General features: G+C 40.9%; 1 protein-coding gene and 1 pseudogene across 2 annotated transcripts in view; both read right to left on the bottom strand.

Annotated features, from left to right (window-relative positions):
• The window catches only part of CPLANE1 (ciliogenesis and planar polarity effector complex subunit 1), a gene marked incomplete at its 5' end in the record, with an annotated part of 84,899 nt that overhangs the window by 34,079 nt on the left and 30,276 nt on the right, over nucleotides 1-20,544 (bottom strand). The window contains 11 exons of the mRNA XM_080933746.1: nucleotides 144-273; nucleotides 1,126-1,283; nucleotides 3,247-3,984; nucleotides 4,898-5,179; nucleotides 5,386-5,566; nucleotides 9,270-9,349; nucleotides 9,983-10,053; nucleotides 10,555-10,715; nucleotides 11,553-11,695; nucleotides 13,499-14,435; nucleotides 16,642-16,936. Of these exons, the coding sequence (XP_080789872.1) occupies nucleotides 144-273; nucleotides 1,126-1,283; nucleotides 3,247-3,984; nucleotides 4,898-5,179; nucleotides 5,386-5,566; nucleotides 9,270-9,349; nucleotides 9,983-10,053; nucleotides 10,555-10,715; nucleotides 11,553-11,695; nucleotides 13,499-14,435; nucleotides 16,642-16,936 (3,176 nt within the window). The remainder of the gene's footprint in view (nucleotides 1-143; nucleotides 274-1,125; nucleotides 1,284-3,246; nucleotides 3,985-4,897; nucleotides 5,180-5,385; nucleotides 5,567-9,269; nucleotides 9,350-9,982; nucleotides 10,054-10,554; nucleotides 10,716-11,552; nucleotides 11,696-13,498; nucleotides 14,436-16,641; nucleotides 16,937-20,544) is intronic.
• Nucleotides 17,321-20,462, bottom strand: LOC308433620 (transmembrane protein 223-like; annotated as a pseudogene). Its single transcript has 2 exons — nucleotides 20,366-20,462; nucleotides 17,321-17,835 (listed from the first exon to the last, which is right to left on the bottom strand). The product of its transcript is annotated as a transmembrane protein 223-like (transcript).

The following is a 20,544-nucleotide window of genomic DNA, read 5'->3' as shown; positions in this document are numbered from 1 at the left end:
TCACCTCTGTAACAGAGGGTGTCCATCTGTGGAGGGAATCAGCAGGGCTCTCCTGTACTATGAAACTCTAACCAGGCTACAGCCACACACACCAAACGGTTCCATGCAAAGTGAGGGAGGAGTCTCCTGTAGCTCCTCTGTACCTTGGGTTCCTTGGTGACTTCTGATTCATTACTAATGAGAGACTCCTCTGGGCGGAAACTAACATTTGGTTTTCTTCTCGGCTTCTGAGCTCTTCCTTCTTGCAGCTCCTTCTCAGCTCGTCTGCTTTGCCTGTTGAAAACAATGTGCAAAACATAGTTTCTCTTAGAGTAACTTCAGGTTCCCATCTGTGTCTTGCTACATAAAAACAATTGCTGAAAACCCATTTCATGACAATTTAACTAATGACATTCTGCTAGAATACAAACAACTACGGTTGACGCTGAATTAAGTATTCTGATCTGGTCTCTAGAATGAAGGGATAGATATATACCTTTTAACCAGTTTCAAACTCTTCTGGTGCCAGACATCCTATGAAAAACCTCCACTAAGCTCCATGAAGAGGCAACAAGCACTCAAGGCAGAAAGGCCAGTATGTAAACACATGTTCTATATACATAAAGTACTACCGACACATCTTGACAGCCACTGCAGGGCCAGGACTATAATAGGTGCTCTGCATTAGTCTGGGCAGCCTTACTTCTACTCGCACACTCCTCATGTGTGTGTGTGTGTGTGTGTGTGTGTGTGTACTCATGCGTGTAGTAGGCTGGGGATGCATGGTAAAGTGAGTAAAGATAATACTGGTTCAAAGTGTCTAACTGTAAATAGAATTTTACCTCATCCCAAAGATTTGTGATACAAAATGTAACTGTTCATTCTGTTACAGAAACAGAGAAAAACACTCCAGCCATAAAAGGTAAAAAGGAAAACTTTAAGAAACATGAAGTGGGGGGTGGGGGGGGAGAGAGATCACATTTCTCACAATAGAGTAAACGTTTCCAAACTGTAAGGATAAATACATGGCAAATGACAAGGACACTGCTAATCACATGTAGTTGTGCACTGGGAAGGGACTGAAGCAGAGCCATCTTCATGACTTCGGTACGTAACTTATTAGATGACATTTCATTCAGAACTTGCCTCTTCTTTCCTTGTGTTATTTTAGGTGCTTCCATATTGACCTTTAGAAACTGAAGATGAGCAGAATCGCCTTGTTCAAACACGTTGGGTGCTAGTTTTTGTTGGCTTCTTTTAAATGCCAGGAGGTTTTCAAGAGGGATAAGTTGGGGCTTCTTATACTACAAAAAGAAAACATAACTCAAATACACAATTATGTTGGAAACCAAAGAAATTAAACTAAGACATATAAGGGAAAGAACAAATCCAATCCAACTTCCTCTTCGACTTGGAGAGGAAGAGTGACTATCCATGTCTTAGACATCCAGAGAGGGCTGTTGAGATTTCATGCAGGTCTTTTTTAATTTTCTCCCCTGAAAACCAACTCAGAGCCTGGAGCATGCTAAGTCGGTGCTCTCCAGTGAGCACCTCATGGCCCTCAACTGAGCCATCTTCAAGTCCCCATCTTCTCAACTGCATTTTCATATAAGATCTGCCTCCCTGTGAGGGAGATATAGTATATATAGTGTTTAACTGACTGCAAATGCAATGCAGAATGTGAGGCTTGAAGACTATCAATAGAGTAAGCACATCAGCATATTCTGATGATCCCTAAACAGGTGTGACACCTAAACAGGGGTTGTCTGATCCCTAATCAGGGATTATCAGAAGAACTTGGGTTCTAGCATATTGTGCTAATTAAAAAACTTTTAAATTATTCTGAACATAATAAAATTTCCACATCATTAATCCTCTTTTCTGTTTATAATACACCAAGGAAAGAAACCTCTCCCAGTGGGTGCTGGAGAGATGGCTCAGTGGTTAAGAGCACTGACTGCTCTTCCAGAGGTCCCGAGTTCAATTCCCAGCAACCACATGGTGGCTCACAGCCATCTGAAATGGGATCTGATGCCTCTTCTGGCCTGCAGGCAGAATGCTGTGTACATAATAAATAAATCTTAAATACTTCTCCCAGTGAATAACCACTTCTCTTCTTAGTAACATCTGTGAGAAGTGAAGTGTACCACAGAACAAGTTACTCAATTACTACCCTAGTGCATACTACTGACACAGTGAATTTCACAGATCAAGGTAGGATCTTTGAGGGGACAGTGGATTTATAAAGCTTCTGTGTCTTTCCATGGAATGCTATTGACAAGCTGGCATGTACTTAAAAACTTTTATATGAAACACATTTGAGAATCATATTGCTAGAAACTTCATACATACCAGCTACCCTCTAACCCCCCACACACATATGCATAGAGTACATGGTAAATCTATCTTACTTATATCTTCTTTATGCAGAAAAAACATGAATAAAGACTATAGATTCTGGTAGGTATACAAAATACCTAAAATACTTAAAACATCAAGTTATTTTAAACCTGGCTTTTATCCTGTTGTCTGAATAACAGAAGAATTCTCTTAAGAAATGGGCTAACAGTTCAGCAGGTAAAAGTGCTTGCTGCCCAGCCTGATGACTTGGGCCTGACTCCCAGAAGCCACAGGGTAGTAGAGAACTAGTCCACACAGCTGTCCTCTACTATTTAGATGTGTGCACATGGCATGTGCATGTGTGCAGGTACACACTGTGCTGTAGTGTGTCAGCCTGACACACTATGAAGTCATCTGAGAGGAGGGAAACTCAATTTAAAAAAATGTCTTTGTAAGACTGGGCTCAGGGAGGCCTGTAGAGAGTTTTCTTAATTATGATTAATGTGAGAGGGCCCAGTGCACTCTGAGTGGTACCATCCGTGGGCTGGCGGTCCTGGGTTCTCTAACAAAGCAAGCTGAGCAAGCCATGACCAGCAAGCCAGTAAGCAGCACCCTCCATGGCCTCTGCATCAGCTTCTGCCTCCAGGTTCTTGCCCTGTCAGAGTTCCTGTCCTGACTTCTTCAATGAACAGCAATGTGGAAGTTTAAGCCAAATAAACCTTTTTCTCCCAAGTTCCTTTGGTCATATTGTTTTGTTTTGTTTTGTTTGCTGTTGTTTCTTAATCACAGCAGTAGTAACCTTAAGACACATACACCCAAAATAAATAGATACTAAAACATTTTCTAGAGCTCTCAAATGTATGCTCCTGTAAATACAGCAAGCATTTACAGCATGGGAAAACACAGTCACCACACAAAAAGTCATACCGTGCTCTCTGGGGGCAGGCATGGATGAAGTAACGACAGCTGAGGATGATTTTTTCCTTCTGGGCCAGGTACTGAGGGAAATCTACCTAATGCTCTTGATGGTGCTGAGAATGCATAAGGAGGCTTAAGTTGAAGGTGTAATAGAGGAAGTCCAAAAGAATTCTGAAGAGCTGTCTCAGGGGGTCTTGGCTTAACATCAAATATGTTTTCTGGCTTTATAAATACTGAAGAATCCTGCTGAGGTGGCAAGTACCCTTGCCCAATGTACTGATCCAAGTTCACATGCTTCAGGATGTCTGTGAGTACAGCTGCTTTTTTCATGGCTTCAGCATAACAGTGGCTTGAATCTGAAGGAGAGAGTGACATGGGGTGCGCTATTCTCTGAGACACAGGAGGCTGGCAAGAGTCAGACAAGCCCCAAGCCTCTTTCGGTTGGGCCTGGGGCCGGAAAGGAACTTCTGGAATTCTTCCTACGGGTAAGGAAAGAGGCTTGAACTCATGCTTGGGCTGAAAATGAAGCAAAGGAAAGCCACTACTAGGACTGACTGTTCTGGCAGGTGGAATCAGCTGAGGCGTCTTCTGGACAGCAGCAGGTGTGAACAAAAGCTGGAGGCCGGTATCTCCAGCCGGAGCGTGGGGACATGAAGTAGGTATGAAGCTTCGAGATGCTCCTGTTTGTCCTCCCATTTTAGGCTGGCCATCTAACTGACACAAAGGAATGCTCCCACGTGGAATATCCTGAATGAAAAATATTATATACAATTTAGAGTATGTTAGAAATTCCTTATTTTGTAAATATTTAGTACAATTTGGACAAATAGTATCTTAGAAAAATTGCTAATAAAATACAATTTTTCAAATAACAAGAAGCCAACAATTAGCCAAAAACACAAATGCCATCTACTTTGTGTGAGCCATTAGCTTTAATTGTCAACTTGAGATAATCTAGAATGGCCAGAAAAAAGTTCTAATTAACAGGTTGTCTACACTGAGTGGTCCTACGCCATCTCTGTAGAAGACTGTCTTGATTAGGTTAACTGGCATGGGAAGATCCAGCCCATAGTACATGGCACCTTTCCCTAGGCTCAGGTTCTGAACTGTGTAAAGTGGAGAAAAGGAGCTGAGCATAAGCAAGTAAGGCATGTATTTGTTCTCCGTTCTTGACTGTGGATGTGACTGTGACTACACACCTCAAGCTCCTTCTACTTTGACCTTTGATTAAAGATGACAGCCTGGAACAGCAAGCCAAAACAAATTCTTTCTCCCCAAGTTGCTTTTGTCAGGATTTTATGACAGGAACAGAAATAAAACCAGAATAGAATGTAAGAGTCCATGTGCAGGTAAAGGTCACATCTTGGCTGTCATTATTCAGGTGCTATCCACCTTTTCTTTTTGCTTTGTTTTGTTGTTGTTGATGTTGCTTTAAAACAGGGTTTCTCGTTGGCATGTACTTACCCAGCAGGTTAGGCTCTTGCCAGTGAACCCCAGGGATCTGACTGTCACTACCTCCCCAGCACTGGACTTTAAGTATACACCACCACACCTAATTTTTTTTTTAAACACTGGTTCTGAGGAATGAGCTCAAGCCTTCAACAAGAACCTTGCCACTGGATTATTTCTTCAGTCCTAATAGTATGTTTGTGTGACTTACCCGTGTGTCTCCATTACTATCTTCATCAGGTTGGCTGATTCTTTCATGGTCTGGTGGGCTGTTCTTGTCAGGCTCCCTGGTGCACTCTCCCATGGATTGTGCTTTAGCAGAAGATCTCTGTCTGCTGTTGACTTCAATACAACCACTCCTTGTGGGGCTTGATACTTGGCTGTCACCGAAATGCACAGACTGAGCCTGCTGAACAAGTCGATGCATGTCTGGGAGATTAGCAACAGATGGTCCTACTATTTGCATCAGGCTCAGAAAATTGATCTGCTGCAGCTAGAATAAAACAAAAAGAGATCTTAAGAATCTTAAGAACAATGAAAAGAAGTTAAGATATTGCAGTTAAGAGCCACATTCTCAAATGTTGAATATCTCATGACTCATAAGGACAAAGAAATTGAAGAAATTCCATTTTGACTAGGAATTCGCTAATTTTAAATTATATATAAGGTAGAGATTTACTTACACAGCCACATGCTCACCTGAACTAATTTAAACATCTCATCTTGGAGCATCTGCCTAACAGAATCAGAAGAATCTGGTAACTGAACCCTGTGTTCATTTCCCTGAGTCTTCTGAGGTGTTTGTGAAGTAACCTGGGCTCCATTTGACATGAGGGGTGGAACTGTGGATGATTTATCTTTAAGTTCAGAAATCTGTGCACTGTGTGAAAACATTTAAATAAAAACATTAATCAACAATAACAAAAAACCAAAGCAATTGGTTGTCTATAACTTAAATATTTAAGCTATTTTGACTTGAAGGCTCCCCGGTACCCACCATCAGGATGCCTTGCCTGTCAGTGATGTTACAGCCCACAACAACCCACTCTGGTCCTGAAAGCATCTGAGTCAATCATCATTTTTAATGGTACTGACTTAAGAATGTTTTCACTAAAGTTAAAGATGGAAAATAGAATTAAGAAGACAAAAAGAATAAAAAAATGTTTAATTCCTAGGTTATCAGTACAAATAACTTCTGGCAATTATTAAACAAATGAACAAAAAAACCCACAGAAGAACTGTGAACATTGCATTTTCAAACAAAACAGTCTCCATTTATAATAAACCATAACAAAACACTTACTTAAAACAAAAAATTAAAGCAAGTTCTTAGGTCTTGTTTTTTGGACAATTATTAAGAAAGGATTCTTTAAATATAGTAAGTCTCCAGTGTTTTTTTTTTTTTATACCCTACCTTATCCTTTCTTTCAATAAGATCTCTTATATAATAGTCCTGGCTAAGTAGATTATTAGTCTGGCCTTAAATTATAGAGCTCTGCTTGCCTTGGCATCCCAAGTTCTGGGACTAAAAGCATATACCCTCTACCCCAGACTTCCAGTATTTTCTAAGCAAATAAATTTCATCAACTGAATAAGGAAACAGCAAGTATAATTTTCAAATAAGCAATCACTGTTTCCGAACAAAGCACACAATAGCAGACAGATTTGAACCTACATTCATTCATTCCCTTTCAGCACTATCATTTTCCCCTTGTTATGCAGTGAGCATGCTTTAAACCAAAACTTCATTTATATGGTAAAGCTATGAAAACAGACATCACAGTTGATGGGATGTTTTTTACACAACTTTACTAGGCTTCACTTTCATCAGCGAGCAAGGAGATCAAGTCTGAGAATTTACTATATATAAAATTGTACTAAATGTACCTCTAACTCTGCAAATTTTATTAGCACTCTGATTAACTTTTGTAGAAGAAACTTAAAAGACAAAAAGGATAAACCTAAAGATAATGAAGTCTTCAGCACAGCAGCCTGACCTCCCTCCTCTGGTCTCAGAAGCTAATCAGCTAGGGCAGGGCAGTACTGGGTTAGGTAGCTCAGTGGCAGACAGCTTATCTAGCCTGCTTGAGGCTTTAGGTTCATCCCCCAGTACTGCAAAATGAAGGAAAGAATATAGAAATGAGCTAAAAGCATTTTTATATTAGGGATCAGAAGATGAATAGGAACAATATTTCAATAATATATCTAGTGCTGGATTTTTTCTGAAAAGACTGTCCCAACATAGTTTATTCCTTTAAAACACAGATATAGGAAATAATTGAGGTGTCAAAACTTTGTGCCTATGCTGCTTTTCAATGTATCATATCACTTTTACTTATTTTCTTAGTGTCTAGAACAAACACTTAGCAATTATTTCAGGCTGGCACAGGAGGAATATTCTCTTATTTTTAAAACATGATTTCAAAATTGTGCAGTAGATAAAAATTCTTACCTAGAAGTTTCTGAATTTGCATCTATGCAAAGCGAATGTGGAATGCTATGTTCAGATTTTGGCAAGGCTTCGATCAGACTACAAATAAGAAGAAGTGATTAGGAACACAATATCCTCTACAGTTTCTAAGGTGTGCACATGACTACTGCTCTGCCATCGAAGAATCTACTCCTCTAATAATGCTACACTGCTTAGCTCATAATCACAATCTGTTTACACTGGTCTCCATAGCAATTAGTCATGGAGTCAAACAGCAGCAAAGACTCGATGACTTAACACACAGCTTGAGCAGCATTGACTGCTTAGCATCAACAATATAATCTAAAGCTGGGGGCATGAAGCCATCTATGACCCACAGTTCTACAGAACAAATGTCACTTTACTCAGAACAAAGAATCTCAGTTTCAAACTATGAAGATTAAATTTTACAACTATGAACAGTTAATACTAATACTTATAATGGCACCACAGGGCATTAAGTTTATTCTTTAGTGGACAGGAGATACAGCTTGTCCATTAGATGTAAGGCCCTACAAACAATCCGTAGCACCTCCAGGGAAAAATGTCTCAGCTGGCTGTGGTGGCACTTGCCTTTAGTCCCAGCACTTGAGAGACGGAAGCCTGCAGATTATGAATTTGAGGCTAGCCTGGTCTACACAAGTTCTATGCCAGTCAAGGTCTACATAGTGAGGTCATGTCTCAAAAACAAAACAAAAAATTATATTAACTTTTCAAAATAACATGAAATCTCTGTAATCTGAGGAAAAAAGAGTCTAATGTTACCTCTCTTATCAAGTGTCTTAGGTTTCTTCGATGTGATAAAAACTAGCCAAACCAAGTTAGCAATGAAAACTTTTATTTTACTTCCCGGGATCACAGAAGGAAGCCAGGGCAGGAACCTGGAGGCAAGAACTGAAGCAGAGGCTATGGAGTGAAACTGCTTACTGGCTTGTTCCTCCTGGCTTGCTCCCTTTGCTTTCTTATACAATACAGGACCAAATGCTCAAGGGTGATATGTCCTTCTCACATCAATCATTAATCAAAAAATGCCCTATACACGAGCTATAAGCAATCTGATAAGAAGCATTTTCTCAGCTGAGTTCCTCTTTCCAGATATCTGGCTTGTATTAAGTTGAAGGGAGGAGGGAAGGAGAAAAACAAAGAGGCAACAGATGATGGTGAAAGTGTGTGGCTCATGTAGGCTGGTACGCAGGAGCATGGGCATAGACAGAGAGGCCAGTTAACCTTGGGTGTCATTCCTCTGGAAGTGTTCACTCCGTTTTGGGGGACAGAGCCTCGGCAGTTAGGTTAGGCTGTCTGGACAGTGGGTCCTAGGCATCTGCCACGTCTACTGATCCAGCACTGGAATCATAAGTGAGCACCATCACACCTGCTTTGCACATGGGCACAGGGATGAGACTCAGGCCCTTGAATTTATGTGACAGGCCGTTTACTGGCTCAATTACCCACCAGCCCCTACTATTTTCTAAAATTCTAAAATTTTCACCTCTCCCTAAACAGTGATGTACCAGAAGCAAATTATACACATTGTCCCGAGCCCTAATGGACAGAATGCAGCAACCAGAACACAACGATGAAGGCCGTAAGTATTATGATGTACAACAGAAGTGTAATCAGTGTGAACAGGTACTTCCCCAATTAGTAGATGAATAGACCCTGATCTCTTTATGGGCACAGTAGAATTTATTTTGGTAAGGCTGAGTGACAGACAAAGGCAAAAGAGAAATGATTACTTCTACCAATAATTGAATTTACCGAAAACAATTCGCTGTCATTATGAATAAAATAACACCAACCTAAAATATATAAATTATGAAGAATGTCTGAAATCTTCACTAAGATTTAAAAAACCAGCTTATAATCATGTTGTTGTAGTTTGAATGAGAAAGGCCCCCTCCCTCTGCTTCACTTCCTCCCTCCATCTCTCCCTGTTGCCTGTGGATCAGGATGCGAAGCTCTTGGCTACTGCTCCAGTGTTATGATTACCATGGACTCTGACACTGTAAGCAAGCATCCAATTAAATGGCTTGTTTTACAAGACTTGCCTTCGTAATGATGTTTCTTCACAAGAAAAGTGACAAAGACACATGTCTTACTTTCTTTTCCTTACCCTTTCTGTTCTGTCCATTTTGGATCCACGCTGGTCTCCAGTGGTTCTTTCCTGGAACACTGAGCCTCTTCTGTGGAACGCTGTAAAAGCCAATAGTGCCCACATCCACAATGAAAAGAGGAGAAACACATTTGCACAACTCCTGTTGTGTGTTTTGGATTTTACATTAAATACCACTCTAAAAGGCAAGGGACAAAAATGAACCTTAAAAGGCTCAGTCCTGCTCTCAGCAAGTCCTTATACATGTGAACTGCCTTCAGCCCATCAGGATGAGTCTATCAAAGTCGAAAGATGAGGTGTTGTCTGTAGACTGTTTTATAAATCACATGTAAATGAACTTGCGAAAACTACCACAAAATGAGGAAAAACTAATTTTTTTAAGTAAATGTTAAACTAACAGGAAAGATCTATGTTCCTCTTAGAAATTTGGTTTTGAGAAAACGAATAATCATAGAAACTGTAAATCACACTGAAACCGAACCCCACTTCATAAGCAAGGACACGCTCACACTCTTGACTGGCTCGCTGGAGCACTTCAGGAAATGGAAAGTTTCAGTGTCTGAAAGCACAGGACACGTAATGGAATCTCAGAGGAAGAGAAATGCAGCATACTGCCTACAGGTCAGAGCATCTGTGACAGTGGCTTTGCCTAACATGCTGTGCAGTGGGGCACATGCCTCTGCTGTCACTCAAGCACTAAGTCACCGGCTTACCTCTGATGAGAGCTGTGACGCTGGCCCGCAGGTGATAGCACTGGGACCTCTGAGGCTCCCAATGGGTCCTTCTAGAAAGATTAGAAATGAGGGAAATGCTAAGGTCTAAAGATAAAGCTTCTCTTTGCCTCTCACTCTCCTCCCCCCCTCTCTCTAGGGTTTAGGAGATACTGCAGAAAATTATGACAGAAATATTTTCTAACCCTATACAAATACATTTTAAAACACCTAGAAATGACTTCTTTACCAAGTAAATGCTAGGAGAGCCTTGAGAGGCCATGCATTAATCTAAGTGCAAGCACAGCTCCTGGAATTCAGTTTCAAGTGTGACTGTTGGAGAGAGAAACCTCCTAACATGAAAATGTCTTGCACATTCTCAGGTTTATTTGAAAAGCAAGCTACAAGTGAATCAATATGCTTTGCATTTCAAAAATTACCACTTAAATCTTTTAGTTCTAAACTATGTTCTGGGCAAATATATTTAAGAATATATTTAAGAATAACAGTTATTTTAGATATTATTAATTAGAAATTAGTAATGCCAATGGAAATTATAACCTACACGAACTGACCTTCAGAGTCTGAGATGTGCATATCCGTTTTATCTTGTGTACATGACTCTCCTGAGTGGCTCTCATCAACATGCACAAATTCCTCCTCAGTCCCGTGCGTGACAGCACTGGCCTCATCACCCGTCCCTCTCACTTCGTGGCTTCCTGCTTCAGCTGCCGTTCTACTGACAAAAGCACAGCCATGAAAATTAGAGTCCATTCTTGGAGACAATTTCTCAATGATTCATTTTACAACAATAAACTAACTTCATTTTCATATTTTCTAAGCCTTTTAAAAAATGTTTCTTATATTTCTGATACATGGAAGGGCCTAGCTTTCATTTGCTCAAAACACCAGAGTAATTCAACTTCTCTAAATTAAAGGTGTCTTCATGCTTCTGCCATGGTACTTGTCATTTGCAGGTGACTGTCCCTCCGAGGTCACTGCTGTCCAAGGCTTAGCTCACAGAGCAGCACTGCTCGGGGTGGAGGCAGCTCTGAGAGGTAAGAACCCCTCGGAGTTCACAGGTTGCTTCACTGGTTGCTGAATCCGTGCCTTTGAATAGGATGATGAGTCCCGGCCCTTCCTCTTTTTTGTTTCCTAGCCAAGAAGTGGGTGATTTCCTCTACCATGCACTTCCATCATATCCTGTCTCAGTACAGACCTACAGCAATATGGCCACCAGCCATAAAGTGGAACCTCTTTCTCTGTAAGCTGCCTACCTCGTGTTTATCAACATAGTGACAGAAACCTGACTAACTGTTCGCAAATAATACTGCTCCTACTGTTGTCTCACAGTAAAGGGGTCTTTCGGGAAGAATTAGCTCCTCCCTCAGAAGAGACATGCTAGACCAATGTGGAAGAAACATAGTTTACATTGAATTCTAAGTACTTCAGGGGGCTTACATTCTGCTCCTGTAGTTCAAAGAAATGCTTGTTCTTTTCATTTTTAAGAGCGCAAGTCTTCTTCCTAAGCTAACACACTTTACTGAAAAGGAGGATACACATAGCAACTCACTTCCAGATGCTCTGACAGCATTCGTTCTGGTCATTTCCCTCCTCGGTTCCTGTCTGAGCTGCCACTGCGACTGGAGAGTCCATGTCATTGTTGCTCTCCCTCTTGGCTGCCACTTGAGACTCAGTGCAATGATTCTCTAGAACCTAAAGAAACCATTTTAGAATTTTATAGAGTATTATTCCACTTTTTAAATCATACTTTTCTATCATTCATATGTTATTTAGAACTGGTTAATTCTTTTATACAGTCATTATTTACTTCATTTATATAGCCAATGATTTGTTTCTAGAAGCAATGGTCAAATCTTCAGTCTACCTGGAAAACGTAAGTTTGACTTCGTACATAAAGCCAGGCAGTAATAGTGCAGCACTTGGAAGGCAAAGCAGACAGATCTCTGAGGTCAAGGTCTGTCTGGTCAGCGGTGAGTTCCAAGACAGCCAGAGCTACACAGAGAAACCCTCCTTCAAGGGATTTTTAAAAAAGGAAAAGACACAAAACCATTTGTTCACATACTTAACCTTTATGTCAGCCATAAAACATTAGTTAGAAAAACAAAAACAAACAAACAAACAAAACACCAGGATGCACTCCTCCCACTCCGCTTGCCATTACGATGACATCTGGGAACTGGAGAGACAGCTCTGTCCTCAAGTCCCTTGCCATGTAAGCATCAAGACCTAGGTTAGAGCCCTAGAACTCATGGAACAAAGCCAGGGGAGCTGGCACACAGCTGTAGCACCAGCCATGGGCAGGAGAGGATCCCTGGGTTCACTGGTCAGTCAGCCAGTCTTCCTAGCAAGTTCCAGGCCAGTGAGCACATGCTTGCCCCCCCCCACACGTTCATGATTACATGGCGTTGAAGCACATGCACCTAACAAATACAAGTGACCGGGCTGGAGGGATGACTCCGTCGTTAAGAGCACTGGCTGCTCTCCCGGAGGACCTGGGTTCGGTTTCACTCCCAGAACCAACGTCAGGGCTTACCACCATCTACAACTCCAGTTCAAAAGACCTAACACCTTCTTCTGGCTTCCTCAGTCATGGCATGTGTGTAGTGCACAGACTAAATACAGGCAAAAAGCACCATACACACAAAAACTAAAAGGAAAAAATGAAAAACAATACAAGTAATGTAATTTCAAGAAAACAAGTATCCTCATTTCACATAAACTTAAAATAACCTTAAAATAACAGAAATTAACAGTTTTTAAAAAGAAATGAAAAATCATTAAAAAGAACAAAAAATAATGTACACACACACACACACACACACACACACACACACACACTTCTTCAGCACTGTTTTAGAATGAAGGTCTTTGCCGTTAACGTGCTAAAGAACTGATAAGCATTGCTCCTCCACAGCTGTTTTTCTGGGTCAGATTTTCCAACCTTTGTCTCAAGAGTATAAGTAAAAACATCCCCTTATGTATTTGCTGAAAACTTCAGTAATGAAAAGTAGTCCAGTCCCTTTATCAACTAACTCTTGAAATGTAAAAGAGAAAAAACAGAAATGTAAAAACGTTTATAATGTTAAAGTGTTTTCTCCCCTTTTTATTGTGTACAAACAACATAAAAATATCCTCAGTCTCCTGAAGGTGCTTTCACTGTAATTTCTCACAGAACGAAGGGGATCTCTTCAAGAGAAAAAGAACACACTGGGTGATGCAGGGTATAATTAACACTGTCATTAATTTCCTATTACTTCAATAAATTCTTTTTCTAAGTATAGAATAGAATTTATTCAGGCATGGGGAGGGGAGTTGACAGGGTAGTAGAGGCAGAGAAAGGTGGGGGGAGGGGAGTAGAGGCCAGACATGGCATGTGGAGAGAAGGGGAAGGGAATGGAGAGAGAAGATGGGAAGAGCAGAGAACACAGTCTCTGCATGGCAATCGACAGTTTTAAGCTGCTTTCTACACCTGTTATGAGTGGCTTAAGCAATTACCTTGATAACGCCATCGTTTGCCATATATGCCACAGAATAGGGTTGCTCCAGAAGCCACAATGAGGTAAGAATGGCAGCTGTAGAGGTCTTAACACGAATTACTGGACCGTATTTACAGGACGACCGAGTGACCCCGGAATCACAGAGGAGTCTCCGATCTGACCATCGGATCATCCACTCGACCAGTCTCCCTGCATCGCCGAACATGTTCTGAAGTGCCAGAGGAAGGTCTTCCCGAGGGTGGCCAGTGCTGCACTGAAGTGCTCGGAAACTGTGTCTTCTGGTGTTAGTGGACTTGGGGAGCCAAAGGGAGTGGCTTGATGACCTCTGCACTGTGGGTTTCTCTCCTTTGTCATCTGGAACTCTATAAATTGGCTTTTGTTTTAAGCCAAACAATCCCGCCCTTCTTTCATGGTTCATGACATCAGGTGGAGGGTTCTCTGAGGTGCTCCCTGACTGGTTACCTAGTTCTGAAGCTGAAAGGACCTGGCTTTCTAAATTTCGGACACCTACACTGTTTAAAGAAAATAGGGTTTCAGATTCCTGAGACTCGGGAATGGCAGCAAAGCAGGAACCGGCTCTATACACATTCTCACTGCTGGTCTTGCTCTGCCGTCGTTTTAATGTTGTATGTACATCAAAAAGTAAGGAATTAAGTTCGTGTTCTCTAAGGTGCCCAGAAAAGCTTGTCAGAAATGGAATGCCTGGATCACTGGAACAAAGGTCTCTTTCAAGAACATAACTCAAAAAGAGCTCAAGGAAGCTAATATACTCATCATCATCACGTTCAAATTCCCAAACACCAATTATAGGAAGTGCTTCTTTTCCTGATGTTTCATGATCTTCTTTTCTTCGGGAGTTTTCTTTCTGATTACTTATTTTCTTTTTATCACTGGGCTTACCAACCAGTGCTAATTCCATATGACTTGGGGCATGCCTATGGTATAAAAACAAGATTAATTTAACCATTGCTTAATTGTTAATATTGCTCTCATAATGGATTTTTAAAATATTATCTGTATTGATCAAGTCATGTATCATTTTTGTGTTTCAATTGCTTATCTTTTCAATGAAACATAAGGAACTACATGATCTAATGAGCAGACTATTCTACAGGGTTGAAATAACAAGGGGTTGTAGAATTCGCTTAGCAGTTGAGAGCTCCAGCTGCTCTTCCAGAGAACCTAAGTTTGGCTCCTAACACTCATGTCAGGCAGCTCAAAACTGTTTACTATTTGTAATTTAAGTTTCGGGGAATCGAATGCCCTCCTTATCTCCATAGGAACCAGGCATGCACTTGGTACATACACATACACATAAAGTAAAAATAAATGTCTTTAAAGAACAATATGCAAAGGGAAACTGGCATAATTAAAATGTGTTCACATAGGTGTACCACAGAAAAAGAGTAAGGGTGCTGCCAAAATGGCTCAGCAGGCAAAGGCACTTGCTGCCAAGTCTCGAGACCTGAGTTTGCTTCCTGGAATCCACACAGTGGAACAAGAAAACCAACTCTCAAACTGCCCTCTGACCTCCACAGTAATGCCATGACGGGCATATCTCCCACATACCATACAGACAGACAGGCACACACAAATATAAAGATAAAACACATGAATGTCCATTCGGAAGGTGAAAAACTAGAGTCAACAAAAAAAGTCACAAGGACAAATATGCCTCCAGTGTTCCATGGTTCTTTCCCCATGGTTTTCTTCGACCCTGGTGACAGTGTAAACAAGAACAGTCCCTTGAGCTCCACTGTGCAGGTGATCAATCAGATTGTGACAATGATGACAAACTGCTCTAGGAAACCTGCTGGCAGGCACCTCAGCTGCAGCTACTACTGCTGTCAAGTGACTCTTTCAACACAGTGGCTGGGACAGAACAGAGACTCTCGGATCTCTCAGTATGAGAGAAGTTGAGAGGTCCCTGGGCCCAGGACAGTGTGTGTCTGCTTACCTAAACAGCACGAGAGCAGCCTGTAAAGTAGGTCTCTGTATTTAAGCACAGCTGTTTTGTTAAACAAACACACTATTAAAATGTTATTAGATATTGTTGAAGTATGTTTGAAGTAGATATAATTAAACTTAATCAAGATAAAAATTATTATTAATTATATGGTTTTTAAATCAAAGAAAATATATTACATTGCAGTTACTATAATCCTAATCAAAACTACAAAACCCAAGATCTTAAATCACAGGTTTATATGGTAGGGAAGAATCTGCCAGAATTTATAAAGAATTCTAAAAATGAGCATGCAAGTTCCTTCCTTTGGGTCCTCAAACATAACATGCCTACCCAATCAAACTACAGGTTGTGTATCTGTTACTGGAATTCTTGGGACCAGAAGTATTTTGAGTCTGGGAGGGTTTTCTTACTGGTTGGGGCAGGGGCTGATATTTGTATATATGTAATGAGATGTCTTGGGGATAAGGCCCAAATATGAAAGTTCAGTGATGTAACAATAATCTGTGATGTACAGGGGCCTGGGTTCCTGTTCCAGCACTAGAAACAAAACAAACATCAACTATGTTTCAAATAATCCCATAATCCTTACTCCTAGTGGCCAGAGGAAGTCTATACAGTATATCTAGTGTTTTGTGACTTTAACCTCTTATAAAAAATCAAGCATGAATTTTCAACTTTTAGTATATTACTAGATTTAGAGCTGAAATTCATACTTTAGGTTTCTAAATTAAGCATGTCAAATGTGTATTTAAATATAAAGGTTAAGCTGGGCATGGCGGCACAAACCTTTAATCCCAGCACTCAGGATGCAGGGGCAGGCAGATCTCTGAGAGCCACAGATATAAGATCTTGTCTCAAAATAAAAACAAATGTCACACCCACCCCTCACACACCCTAAATAAATCTAAAGATTAAAAATAATAATAAAGACCTCAAGTCACTCACTGAATTATCTACTCCTCTGTCATGTCAGATATCAAAACCATTCCATAATCTCAGTAATATTTACAATGAATCTCAAATATATAAACTGGTAATGCCCCTGTGGGTTACAGAGGTTGGCACTTATCTACTTTTGATATTGTTGAGGGTTCTGACATTAGAAATAAGCTCATCATCTGCACTCTCTTCTGGAGGAAGTGGGTACTTGTATTATAACCTCCCAGGTGTACCTTTGATAGAAGTTTATCCAAGTTTTCTCTTCAAAGGACAAGGTTTCAGAGAAGGTATCTGCGTCGCTGTGTAGTAGAGAACTGCCCAGTTCTAATGTGAGTGTACTTCTGCTCAAACTAGTCCCCAGGGAAAACTTGTCATTGGCAGGAGAGGCAGCTGGTTTCTTTTCTTCATCCGGCTCCCATATATTCATCTCAAAAGCGCCTATGTTCCTCCGCACACGTTTTAGGGCTTTTGCCCTCACTTTATGAGCAGAACGCATGACCACAGACATCAGTTCCTCAGTCTGAGGACCTAGGGGGTAAAAAGCAAAGTCCTCATGGTTCATAGAATTGTTTCAACTCAAGATTTAAGGCAGGCATAGTAGTAGCACATGACTACAATTGGGGGTACAATCAGGAGGATCAGAACAGGTTCTGGCCAGTCTTGTCTACACTCTAAGTTCCAGACCATCCATGGCTACAAGGCTGTGTCAAAGAAAGAGAGGAAGAAAAGGATCCAATTCTGACTGAAACCAAGCTAATTTGCCCATTATTGCAGATTGTGTTTTCTTTTTGTTTTTTGAAGTCTTTTGGAATAGATTTATTGACTTTTAGTGAATCCTGGGCACCTTTTCATTGCCCTGGTGGTCTCCTTATCCCTAAGAATTTTGCATCATCTGAGAAGGCTAAGCCATTTTCACAGGCTCCGGTAGGCACCCACAGTGTTATCAAAGAGTTGAGTGTTGGGAAAGTGTCCAGCTTTGTCCAAAAGGAAGTAGAAGTGCTGGCCTTTGACCTTCAGAGGCAGCATAGCAGAAACTTTACCTGTGTGGACCACACAGGAAATCTGATTCAAGAGAACTGTGAAATGGGTACCCAACCCAAAGGGGGCATAGGTGGTCAATGTCACCTGCTGCCCTCCTGCAAGGAGCATGACTGACCATGCAGATCGGAGTGAGTAGAGGAGACCAGCACCTAGGACCAAGGCTCCCATCGTGCCGCAACCAACAGCTAGTCTGTAGCGCCAGAGTGCAGGGCACGGGTCCAGGTAGCCCAGGTTGGGAGCCTCTGTGGGTACTCAAATCAGAGGTCTGGATAAGGCTGCAACAGCCAGGGAGGTCCAGAAGATGCCCTGACCGGCACAAAACAGTCCAAGGATGACAAAGAAGCAGCCCCGTTCATGCTGGAAAAGCAGCACATTCCGTGGGACCCCTTTTGCATTGCAAAAAGACCAGTGTACATTTTGGGACTGCAATAGGGACTAAAGCTGGTTGACCCACCATGGCCACAGATTGTTTTCTTTGGTATCTGTTGGAAAGCTATGGCCCTTTCCAGAACTGCAGAAGCTGAATAAGAGCCACTCATAATAATGATAATAAATAATAAATACAAATACTAAAAGAATCCAGATTCTCTCACTCCCCTTCTTAAAGAGTGTGTCATAAGGTGAAATAATTTTTGGGTAGGCCAGGCATGGAAATGTGCCCCTGCACATCTTATAGCATATCAGGACACGAAGACAGGTATTAGAAGACCCATGTCAAAATGAACCAACCAAACAAGCAAACAAACCAACCCCACCACAGTTGAAGGTATTTCTGATATAGGAAGTAGATGCTAATATGACTTTTTGAAAGGGTTCTGAAGAACCCTTCACCCTGGTGGCCTAACTCATGAATCTGTCAATGCCTTGGAGCAGGTAAGTCTCTGCAAAACTGGCTTAGAAGAGACATCAGGGAAATGCAAATCAAAACAACCCTGAGATTCCACCTCACACCAGTCAAACTAGCCAAGATCAAAAACTCAGATGACAACAGATGCTGGCGAGGCTGCGGAGAAAGGGGAACACTTCTCCACTGTTGGTGGGGTTGTAAACTGGTACAACCACTCTGGAAATCAGTCTGGCGATTCCTCAGAAAATTGGACATAGTACGACCTGAAGACCCAGTTATTCCACTTCTGTGCATATACCCCAGAGAAGCTCCAACATGCAACAAAGACACATGTACCACAATGTTCATTGCAGCTCTATTTATAATAGCCAGAAGCAGGAAAGAACCCAGATGTCCTTCAGTAGATGAATGGATACAAAAATTGTGGTACATTTACACAATGGAGTACTACTCAGCTATCAAAAACGACTTTATGAAATTCTAAGAAAATGGATGCATCTAGAGAATATCATCCTGAGTGAGATAACCCAGTCACAAAAGAACAGACATAATATGCAGTCACTGATAATTGGATACTAACCCCAGAAAGCTCTGAACACCCCAGAAACAACTCACAGACTGTGTGAGGTTGAAGAAAAAAAAAAAGAAAAAAAGAAAAAAAAAAAAAAAACATTGTGCTTGATCTTTACACACCAAGAAAACTTTGACTAAATCCAGGTTACATCCTGTTTTACGTGTACTTTATGCTCGTTGTAGCGGGTGGGATCTATCTTATTGCACACTATCAAACCTTTAAAAAAAAAGAAAAAACAAGCACTGAGAAGAATGTATTAGTATACTTTTATGCAAAATGCTTAAAATTTGTACATTTATCTTTGTTTTTTTAAAATAAAGTGGTTCAAAAAAGTAAAAAAAAAAAAAAAGAAGAAGAGGAGACACATAAAATGACTGGTTGCAACTAAACAGTAGGGAAGGGCTAGAGTAAAGAATCTATCTCAAGGCCAATCATGTCACTGAAAAGTACCTCAATGCAGGAAATGAGCAAATAAAAATGTCTCATCTTCCTTTAGAAGACATACAATTGTCAATAAAGAAGGACAAGGATTATTTTCTATTCTCTCTGAATGAAAAAATAGAGAATATTTTTATCAAAAATTAAGGCTTTCTTACTATAAGTAGTGAGAAATAGTAACAACAACAAGGTTTTCCCAAGATTGTCTATTAAAAATTTAAGCATTATCAATATAGAAAGAAGATATTTTAGAAGCGAGAAAAAGTATCAAGAACTAAGCAAGTGCAAGTTGCACAAGAAGCCAGCAGTTCTTCGAGTAAGGAAACAAAAAAGACAGTTGAAGGCTCTCTGCGGCTCCTGTGGTTTGGTGCTGAAGCAGGAGCAAGATGCCGAGAGGCCTGGGTCTGCTCTGCATCATCACAAAAAGAGAGAAGATGGGGAGGTTACATGGCTGGCTTCCTGTTCTATACATTTTGCCACAGGAGAAAATCTACAAGGCCATCTTGAATATATAAGATAAAATACATTATCTTAAAACCATAAGTAACTCTAAACAAAGAGGAAAAATAAGAGTTTTCATTAAATGCATGACGTGCACAGCCCATTGTCCATTTCATTTCATTTTGAGGGAAATTCTTCTGTGTGGACCAGAATGGTTTTGAAAACATGAGTGCAAGTGATCCTCCCCACAGGTAACCCCAAACCCCAGGCTCATTTTTATCTATCTCTTACCTTGTATAATCCTCTCTCAATACATATGAATCAAGTAACAGAATAACTATTTTAGTTATAGATAAGGAAATGAGGCCTAGACAATGGCCTAATGATACTGAGAAACTTGCCTAAGACACAGTCACTGACAGAGCTAAGATATGAAGTCCGCTCCATCTATTTGCAAAACAACTAATTAGTACATCCTCTTTCTCATTCTCTACCTGTAGGGATGGGCAGAAATCCAGATACCTGGGTGACAGACAACAGATACTTTCAAAGCAAGAACATCCTGGAGCTGGAGAGATGGCTCAGCAGTTCCCAGCACTGCTGTTCTTCCAGAGACCTGGGTTCGGTTCCCGCACACACGTCAGGCGGTTCACAGCTGCCTGTGAGTCCAGATCTAGGGGAACTAAGGTCTCCAGAGGCACTTGCACACCCATGGCATATGCACATACATTTGTACACCCATGGCACACACACTTAAATAAAAATAGAACATCTTCAACAATATGTATCCATTAA

Source organism: Micromys minutus (genome assembly GCF_963924665.1).
Source record: "Micromys minutus genome assembly, chromosome: 20".
Taxonomy (NCBI): domain Eukaryota; kingdom Metazoa; phylum Chordata; class Mammalia; order Rodentia; family Muridae; genus Micromys; species Micromys minutus.
This window is presented reverse-complemented; position numbering and strand designations above follow the sequence as displayed.